This window comes from Spermophilus citellus (assembly GCF_964194105.1).
Source record: "Spermophilus citellus genome assembly, chromosome: 8".
Classification (NCBI taxonomy): domain Eukaryota; kingdom Metazoa; phylum Chordata; class Mammalia; order Rodentia; family Sciuridae; genus Spermophilus; species Spermophilus citellus.
Window position 1 is genome coordinate 71,020,998 of NC_138189.1, and position 10,625 is coordinate 71,031,622.

The following is a 10,625-nucleotide window of genomic DNA, read 5'->3' on the forward strand; positions in this document are numbered from 1 at the left end:
TTTTAGGGCTTTCTAGTACAGGGCAAATGATTTTCCTTTAAATCTTTTCAATAACTTTTCACATTAGCATCCGGTAGGTCTACTTTTAGATACAGAACAAATTGTTTTTGGAATCACCAGTTCTTGAAGTGTGAAATGAAGCCACCTCTCAGAAAAAAATCAGTTTGATTTGGCATGTTTCTCTTAGCATGATTCACAAGTGGATCCCAACCCTCTAATCTTCCCTAGATCTTTAAGTGCTGAGAATGACGCCTAAGAGAATTTAGCAGAGTCATGTATAATGTATGACTAACTGTATCACAGTAGATATTAAGAGCTTTCTGGAGCTGTAATATGAATCCTGCCATAGTACATCTTTTGCAGATCAAGAAGAAAGTAGAAAAAAAATTTATTTTGTCTAGACATCATTATGTGTTATAAATGTGATTTAGAAACCTGTGTGTTTGTGTGTGTGTGTGTGTGTGTGCGCGCGCGCGCACAAATACCCACCACCTATCAATGATGTCAACAAAAGAGTGTTTAGGGGGATTAGCTAGATTGCTGTGCCTACCAAGCTGCAGAAGTCTAGTGAAAGTGAACGGCTAGACATTTCTCTGTTCTTTTTTATTTTTTCCCATTTATCACATTTTTATGTGTTAGTAAAGAAGTGTTTTTAGACTTTCTCATTGAAAGTTTTCAGTTTGTCTCTTAGAGGTGAAGTCTTAGTTTATTTTTTTAAAAGAGCTCTATGGAGATATAATTTGCAAACTGCATACTTTGCCTACTTGAAGGATATGGTTTCCTGGCTTTTAGTATATTCATATTTGGGTGCAGTACCTCTACCTGTAATGAAGGACACAGAAGTTTTATACCAGGCTAAAGAAATCAAGGAGCTTCAACTTTGCCATGATCACTTTTAGAAGATTTACATCACCTGTGAAAGACATTCTGCACCCCCTATCCATCACTCCTCAACCCACCTTCCCAAGCCTGAGCAACCACTAATCTAGTCTCTAGACATTTCATATAAAAGGCATCATACAAATGTGGTCTTTTATGTCTGGCTTATTTCACTTGTATAATGTTTTCAAGGTTCCTCTACCTTGTAGGATCTGTCACCGCTTTTTTTTTATGGCTGAATAATATTCTGTTGTATGGATATAGTGCACTTATTTATTAATTTATAAGTTGATGGGTATTTTTATGATTTTTTTAAGTAGAAAGAAACTTAAAAAGTTAAAGTTCCTTGATTTCTTTAGTCTGGCCTAAAACTTCTGTGTCCTTCATTACAGGTAGAGGCATCTCACCCAACTATGAAGACCAGCATCCTGCTTATCTGCTTTTGGGGGTTATCCTGTGCTCTCCCAGTAAGTGTCAGGATGGGGCATATGTACATATATACCTTTAAATCTAAAATTCCACTATTTTCATTGGCCATGAGCCCAAGTAACTGAGTGTATTCCAGTCAGATGATAATAGTAATTTCTTAGAAAACTGTTTTCTTTGTAATATCCAAGAAATTTATTATTCTCTTTAGTTAATCCAATAGATACTAATTACCAATAACTAATTTCCCACAATGAGCAGTGGTTCTTAAATTGTCACCCATACCTAAAGGGTCAGGATCTATTAGCACTTAATTTGTCTATTAGCAAATTTTGAGGTCCTACTTTATACCTACTAATTTAGACATAATAGGAATGGGACTCAGCCATCTGTCTTTTAACAAGACACCTAGGTGATCTGATGCAGGGTGAAATTTGACTACCACTGCTCCTAAGTATATAGAGTGTTAACTGCTGCCTTTGAAGTTTCTCACTGTTTATTTTTCTGGTGCAGGGGATTGAACCCAGGGTCTTATACAAAGTAGGCAAGTGCTTGGCTATTGATACTCTCGGCCCTCTTGGAAGTTTCTCTACGGTTTAACCATTAATCTTATTTTTTTCTAGGTAGCCAGATATCAAAATACTGAAACTGAGAGCTCTGAAGAATGGAAGGTGAGTATAGATATTAGTTTTTAAAATATTTCAATTTAAATATATGATTAGAATGACCCGATGAGTTCATTGCAGATGCTGAAGTTGCTAGTGTATTATGACCCTTTTAATAGCCTAAGATATAGGCAGTAAGATATGCAATTTTTAGTTCATATGAGAAAATAATACTTCAATTCCAACTTAATAGTGTAATTTGGTGAGGAACATCTTTTTCTTTTAGTTTTTTTCTTATAGTAGATGTGTGGAGTATAATGCAAGGGGGGTGAATAACAGTGAAACAAGATAGTCCATGAGAGATTAGGATTTGAAATCTGTTTAAATAAGAGATGTCTAGTAGACAGGAAGTCAAGTCCAGTGAGGTAAGAAAAGAAGAAAGAATGAGAGGACACTAGAGTATTTGGAATGAAGGTGATGCTTATTGATCTTGAACTCTTCATAACCCAGTAATTGGTAACACAAGAATCACTGCCAGGCATGTTTCTGAGGACTTTGTATGTTTTGAACTTCTTACCTTTCCAACAAGCCAATGGATTAGACATCATATTTTATTTCCATTTTACAGATGAGACAACTGAGGCACAGAGAGTAATATAGTCAGTCTATGTTATGTGGCTAGTAACTATTAGAGCCATACTGAATTTATGTCACTTGGCTCCAGAATCCATTCTTAACCAGGGTGACATGTCGCTTTTAGGAAGTGGGTCAGATAGACCTAGGATATCTCTAAATTCTCAAGACTGACACTGGAACTAAGAGTTAAAATCTTATGCTAACACAAAGCATTTTATTCACAACTTTGTTTCTTACTGGCTTTTGCTTATGATAAACTTGGGCCAGTGCTTTTGGTGATGGCCAAATAATGTCAGAGTCCTGATGTGGGGTCCTGCCCCTGCCTTGGGCTAGTATAGACATTGCAGGGTGTATTATAAACTTCCATGGGAGAAGTCCATAGGCTAGCTAATTTATAAGCAGTCACTGTAGATCCTCTCTCTCATTTAACCAGAGACTCACAAGCATGCCTAATTCTCAAGTCTAGCGTTGGCATGAGAAAAATACCCATGTCTTGTTTTCTTCCACCCATTAATTCCAAATGATAACTGACTGGCGTGGAGTTCGCCATTGTGCCAGCCTGCAGTATCACATAGAAAAGGCAAATGATTACAGCTTCTTTCTCTGAGACATCCCCAGCCTGGCACTGCTGAGAGGCATGTTGAAGACACGCAATAGCAACACCTCCTTGCTCTACTTGGTGCCTTGGGTTGCCACTCAGAAACTTGTCCGGCTCAAGGGAAAGGAGAAAGGGGAAAGGGGGTATGGGGGGCTGGGAGTGGGACAGAAGTTGCTCAGGCATTCTTTTTTTTTAATATTTATTTTTTAGTTTTAGGTGGACACAATATATTTATTTCACATTTATGTGGTACTAAGGATCGACCCCAGTGCCTTATGCATGCTAGGGGAGTGCACTACCACTGAGCCACAACCCCCGCCCTCAGGCATTCTTTTTTAACTTTTTTTTTTTAGAGCTTTATAGTTATACACTAGAATTGTGTTCATCCTGATAAACTCATTCATGTATGGAATTTGACTGATTCACCCTTTTCTCTCCTGTTCTTCTCCTCTCCCATTCTCCTTCCCCCTCTCTATTAGATTTCCTTTCATTCATCTATTTTTTTTTTGTATTTTGGATACTTTTACTTGTGCATAAAGGTGAAATTCCCTGTAATATGTTTATATAAACACATAATATAATTTTTAAGAATTAATTCTTCATTGCTTCCCTTACCCATCCCTTCTCTCTGCCTCTTAGTCTCCTTCTACTCTGCTGATCTTTCCCTTTATCTTGTGTTATACTATTGCTCAGACATTCTTATAGTTCTCACAAGACTAAGGAAAGTGAAATAAATTGCAACTATGAATACAGATTTGGCATTCAATTTTAATATCAGTGCTCTTCAGTGACTCAAGAAAGATATAATGGTTTTATCAGTTCAATTTTGTGTATTGAATTTGATAAGGTAGATGTTCTCAAAATGTACATTACATTGACTAGTCCTCAAGATTCTTTTGAAGGCATTAGCCAATCCCATCCTCACACTGGCCTTATAGGTGAAGCACAGAGGGTGTTAATTTTCTTAATTTATGAATAAGAAACTGATAGGTATATTGAATTGCCCACCTTCACACGGAGTAACAGACCACTCCAGCTTATGTGGGTCTTATGGGTCTCCCAGAACATATGACTTTCAGTGCTAACACCAGGATGATTGGCTGGAGAATAGAAACTCAAACCAATGAGTTCACTGAGACTAAAAATTTGGATTCTGGGCTACAACATTATTATCCTAGTTTTATTACCTCTAAGTTGTATGAACTTCAAAGCAAGTATACATATATATGTATATACATATATATATATATAAAATACACATGTGTATTATTTATACACACACACATATACATATATACATACATACCTGTCTATATATTTGTAAGCAAAGTATCAGATATACAAAAAATATTCTAAGTTTTTTAGTACTTTTCATTTTACCTTTATTTTCCCATAAAACTTCATTATTACTTATGTAAGTTGCAAAATATGTACCAAAAAACGTAAAAAATCACCTAAAATTATTCCAAATATTTGCAGTGATGTAATACACTTATGAAAGAGTAATTTGTATTCCTTTCTCCCCCCCCCCCCAGGGTCATTTGGCTCAGTCACCAACACCACCCACGGTAACTCTTTTTATTTTTGTCATAAACATGTCATGAAGTAACTTTAACACTCTTTTCATTGCCTTTTACCATTTTGAAAGTAGTAAATACAAACTTTAAGCAATTGATGTGGATCATATTTTTTCCTTTCCTGAGGAATTACTAAAAGGAAAATAAATGTTTATTTTCCCTTTCAGGAGAACAGTGAGTCATCAGAAGAAAGTAAAGTTAGCTCAGAGGAACAGGTAATTAAAAAGGCCTTGCTTAACTTTTCTGGCTACTTAGGAATTGCAGGAAATGATGGTAGATTAAGTTACCTGGCAACAGTTCTAAATATAATATTTTCTAACCATTGGGCTATGCTGGCTAAATAGTCCCATAAAATAAGAAGGGAAAAATGAGTGGGGAGAATTCAGGTGTGGACATGCTGTTCATTCCATTTTTACCATCTGAGACATTGTGGCCCTAAATGTCCCTCCTAGTTAAAAAAATAACCACGTACCTGTGAGCACATGCCAGTGGTTATTACGTCTGCTAGACTGCACTGGATCACTCAGTAATCTGAAATATTGCAAAAATAGAGCAGTTCAGGAAAGGAAAGGAAAACTATTCTGGCTAACATGAGGTGCCCACTGGCCTGGAGCACTCTGTCATGTCAAGAGCACAGTTGAGGAGAGCAGGGGGGAGTAGAGGAAAGCTGTGGGGCAGGAGCTTGAAAAGAGCTGCTTTGGCAGTGACTTTGATAGTCTCATCTTTGGTCCTGGGGATAAGAAAAGCAGTCTTAGCTTATATGTCTTTATTAAGAAATCTACTTCTTAACTTTTATTTTTTCTGAGACTAAATGTTATTACTTTTTAAGCTGTTCTATCTTTTTACTTATTCATATATTTATTTTTGTATTGCTAGGGTTTTAGCCCAGGGCTGCACATATGCTAGGCAAGTGTTCAGCCACTGAGCTACACCCCCAGGCCTGTTCTATCACCATGACCAAACTCAACCCTGTAGGGAGGTCCAGAGATTCCAGCAATGTTTTTTCTCTGTGCAACTTTTCACTCACATGGCATTCTACACTCAGCCAGTGTTAAAAGATGAATTATCAGACTGTTTAACCCTAATTACTAATGGCTTGTCAGAAGAACATTCTAGAAGTTAAAAGCATAGAGTTGGGGAAATGCTTTTCCCTGAAGATTTTGTGATTTATCAACTTAAAATTCTCAAGCGAGAGTGACAACTCCTGCTTGAGAAGGGCATGATGATGCTTAATGAGGTAGGGTGGGCTTAACCCACACATTTCCATCATACCTGTGCAGAATTCTTGTGCTGGGAAGAGATGGTAACATCATGTACTCCAGATGGGAACCCAGACACTGATCAGTGGGAACATATGGTGAAAGAAAGAAAGGAAGGAAGGATGGAAAACTATTTTGGCAAGTATGCTTTGTTGTAATGAGAGCAGATTTTTCCAGGGCATAATATATGAAGACCCACTGTGCTCTCTTATCTATGCAGACCATGTAGTTGCTTTTTAAAATGTGACAATCTCTCTGAACTCACACTTAGAATCCAGCTGCCTTAAGGGCTACACTAGTTAGTTTTGCCTTCTGAGACTTCATAAGCAACTCTCTATCTGTGCACATGAAATAGGAACATGACTTGGGTGAGACATATATACATCTCACTATGATATTTTATTTTTATTTGAACTTAAAGTTTCATCAGAAAGTAAATGGGTCATTTTAAGTTAACTGAATATTTTTAAAAATTCCACTTGAAACTACACAATTTGATGGGTATTATAAACTAACTCCTTGATGTACAAAAAGATTTCTGAGGGGCCTAAAGTGCAGCTGCAGAGCACTTGCCTAGCACAAACAAGACCCTGGGTTTGATTCTCAGTACTGCAAAAAAGAAAAAAAAATCTGAGTTTTATTTAAGAAATCATATTTACAATATGATTTAAGTTCCATAAATGTGATTTCCAGAAAGATTTTTGAGAAAAACTTTGCAGTACTGAGTAGGGGCCACCTGTACAAAATGGGAGAACTTGAGTTTCAATTCCTTTTCCTTCTTATTTGAGCTCTGTCGAGATGTTTAAATTGATCGTAGGTTAGAAGAGAAGGAAGGAAGCAGAAAAAGCCCAGATAAACACTAGATAACTCCCTCCTTATCAGCTCCTGGAGTGACCCTGTTTGTTAACTCCAAATCCAGGCAAATGTGGACCCCAGTGACAGTGCTGAGCTGGAGGATGACCTGGGCTCTGAAGATCGTCAGTATGTTTATAGACCAGCTGGTGGCCTCTCTAGAAGTACAGGAAAAGAAGAGGATAAAGATGATGATGAAGATGATAGTGGAGATGACACCTTTGCTGATGAGGACAATGGCCCGTGGCCTGAGGAGAGAACAGGAGGTGGAATCTCCAGAGCTGATGGTGATGATTCTGCTGATGCCACAGGATCCAGTGAGGATAGCACCTCACCAGAAGACAGTGCCCAGGACACCACCAGTGACAGCAGGGACCTTGACCACGAAGATGATGTGGGCAGCAGGGCTGAGGGACGTGACTTTACTCAGGAGAGTGAGAGTGAGGAGGACTGGGTGGGAGGTGGCAGTGAGGGGGAGAGTAGCCACGGGGATGGCTCTGAGTTTGACGATGAAGGAATGCAGAGTGATGACCCTGACAGCACTAGGAGAGATAGGGGCAACTCCAGAATGAGCAGTGCTGGTGTCAAATCAAAAGAATCAAAAAGGGACAATGAGCAGGTAAGCGCTCAGGATTCTGGTCAGAGTCAATTAGTGGAGCATTCCAGTAGGAAGTTTTTCAGAAAGTCCCGGATTTCTGAAGAAGATGGCGGAGGTGAGCTCAATGGTGGCTACACAACGGAAGAAGTCAAGAGTGACTCCAACTCTAAAGAGGCTGACCTCGGCCAATCCAGGGAGGATAGCAAGAGTGAGTCTCAAGAGGACAGCAAGGAGAGTCGGTCTCAGGAAGACAGTGAAAATGCACAGGACCCCAGCAGTGAGTCCAGCCAGGAGGCTGACTTGGCCTCTCAAGAAAGCAGCAGTGAGTCTGAGGAAGAGGTGGCGAGTGAGTCCAGGGGCGACAACCCAGATAATGTCAGTCGTGCCGGCGACCAGGAAGACAGTGACTCCAGCCAGGAGGACAGCCTGAATACCTTCTCCAGTTCAGAGAGCGAATCCAGAGAGGAGCAAGCTGACAGCGAGTCCAACGAGAGCCTGAAACTCTCAGAGGAAAGCCCAGAGTCCACCGAGGACGAGAACAGTTCCAGCCAGGAGGGCCTCCAGTCTCAGAGCACCTCAGCAGAGAGCCAGAGTGATGAGAGCCGGTCAGAGCAGGACAGCCAGTCTGAGGAGGAGCCTGACAGTGATTCTCAGGACAGCAGCAGATCAAAAGAAGACAGCAACTCCACTGAGAGCAACTCAAGCAGTGAGGAGGATGGCCAGCCCCAAAACATGGAGGTGGACAGCAGAAAATTAACAGTGGATGCTTATCACAACAAACCCATTGGGGACCAAGATGACAATGACTGCCAAGATGGCTACTAGCATCCACTTTCCTAAGAAGTGGCTCTCACAGAAAGGACTTGTGGGGGCTTTAGAGTAGGGAAGTCATTACAGCTGTAATTTATTGATATTTTGATCAGAAAATAACCAGAGGCCATTTCTTTCTGAAAGGAATTGTTGGACATGACACTGGTTTCTAGGGTGTCACCATTCCATAGAAATTTAAATAAGTGGAATGATAGCGAAGTACACTCAGTGGGACCGGAAGTAAGGAAAGATGTGCCTTATAACTCACAGTGAAATCATTCCCAACTCATTAACCAGACAGACAGTTATGGAGGTCCTGTTATGGCCCAGGCATTGTGCGAGGTGCTGGGGGTTGTAAGGAAGCTTCAGATTTGTTTCTTGCTCCTGAGGAGCTTATAGAGAGACACATAAAGCTCAAGAGTTAGTGGGATACAATATGGTTAGAAGAGGATAACAAGAATTGGAACAATGTACCTGGTAAATGTCATAGCAGAGGTAGAAATAAGATTTATGGAGTGCAGAAGGGGAGACTAAGTTTGCCTTAGAAAATTAATGAGCTTTACAGTGGAAAAGCCACTGGAGTTGGAGGGTTGCATAGCATTTCTCTATTGAGGACAAAAGAATTCTATTTTGGGGTTAAACACTAATTCTTATGCAATTAAATATTTACTTTGTGAAAGCACTTTGAAATGATGGCACAGTGGGGTGTTTTGGAAAACAGAACACTTTTTTTTCCAACTAAGGTTTCCTATGCAATGATTTTATGGGCTTCCATGACTGCCTCCAGGGTGATGGTGTGGAGGATTGGGCAGGAGAAAATGGGGAAAGAAATCCATCTTTACATAGAGAATTTTAGCTTTATTTTTTCCCCTAAAATCAGTTTATGTGCAATGCTAAAAAAATTATCTTCTGAGTTCTTTAAATGTATTGTAAAATTCTGTGTATAGGATGCAATTGATTTTTTTTGTCAAATACCATTTGAAATGTTACCTCAACATAAAATATTTGTTTTATAATAAAGTTAATAACCAAAAGAAATATATGCATTTTTTGTTATAGTAGTGTCTGTTATCAGGATGTATTTATGGTAAAGAACTGTTTCTTTAAAACATAACATTACAGAATAGTTTATTAGTTTTCTCTCTTAAAATGAAATATTTTCTTAAACTCTTTGAAATGTTTTTTGTAGCATTTTGATAAAATTCCATGTTGCTTGTGATATTTCCACTAAATGTAGATGATGTGTGGAAAAAAAATGAGGCAAGCTCTTGATTTTGTTGGAATCCACACCAACAGCTCCTGATGTTTCACGTTAGTTCTAGTTAGTCTCAGACTCTCATTTGTGTACACTCTGGAAGCTACAGGGAAACATATTTCTTATATTTTTATTCCTATGAAGGAAATGATTTACCTCATCCCTTCATTTCCAATGTGTCTTTACCCAAACACCAATGTGTGTGTGCTTCCAGTTGAGCACCCCAGAATTCTCCTGCATGTCTGTTAAGGAAATCAACGACTTTCCACCTTCCTTCTGACCCTTCTATTCCTTTACACGACTCCCTCACAAAGTCAAAGCTTCATTCCCTTGAGGAGATTTAAAAAATAAAAATGTGTGTATATATGTATATGTGTGTGGGTGTGGGTGTGTATATCCTCCCCTTTTGAGATTTTAATTTAGTAGATATGAAGTGAGACCCAGAGTTCTGTATTTTTAAAAGGCTCCCAGGAGATTATGATGGAGCCTACCCAAGTACCTTACATTTGGGTTCAATGGCTCTTTATGTTAATTATCTAGCTTCATTAAACTACAGGTTCCTGCTGACCCACAACTCTTTCTGAGGAGAACTGCCACATGCTTGGATCCTGGAGGCATAGGTGACTAGGCCTTCTAACCACTCAAATGCCCCATGTCACCATAGCTAACTGGATGGGATAAGCACCTGACCCCAGGGAAACTGGTTAAGTGTGATCCCCAGCCTCCAAGGAGGATGTTGCTTCAACATGAATGATGATTGTTTGGGGTCTAATCTAACTTTTACTGTATGTAGATTTGAATATTTAGGGACAGAGAGGTCAGAAAGTGATTAGAAAAAAAAGAAAGAAATACACAAAAAGGCAGATATAGATACTAGGCTACATCTTATTCATGTGAAGAACAAAATAAAAATTATTGAACTCCTGATGCTGAGGGGCAAAATGATGACTCTTGTATTGCCCCCAGGTCTTCCCAGATTTCTACGATGTTCCTTTTCCTGGAGTGCCACCTGTGTCCTCTCAATATGCCCAGCTGTCTTGAGGAAACCTGAGTGAATCTTTGTTCTTTGCAACCAAAATGCCTAATGATCCCAGACTCATTAACTCATTCATTAAGTTAGCCAGGGTTCC

At 39.2% G+C, this 10,625-nt stretch overlaps 1 protein-coding gene across 2 annotated transcripts; it reads left to right on the forward strand.

The window, feature by feature from the left end:
- Positions 1-1,292: 1,292 nt before the first annotated feature.
- Positions 1,293-8,255, forward strand: DMP1 (dentin matrix acidic phosphoprotein 1; the record flags this gene model as incomplete). Of its 2 annotated transcripts, XM_081304565.1 has the most annotated exons (5): positions 1,293-1,346; positions 1,929-1,976; positions 4,680-4,712; positions 4,889-4,936; positions 6,900-8,255. In XM_081304565.1, the coding sequence occupies 5 exons, from the start codon at positions 1,293-1,295 to the stop codon at positions 8,253-8,255; spliced, it is 1,539 nt and encodes a 512-aa protein (XP_081160691.1). The 2 variants fall into 2 exon arrangements, with proteins under 2 accessions (XP_081160691.1, XP_081160692.1); XM_081304566.1 differs by lacking the exon at positions 4,889-4,936.
- Positions 8,256-10,625: the final 2,370 nt, after the last annotated feature.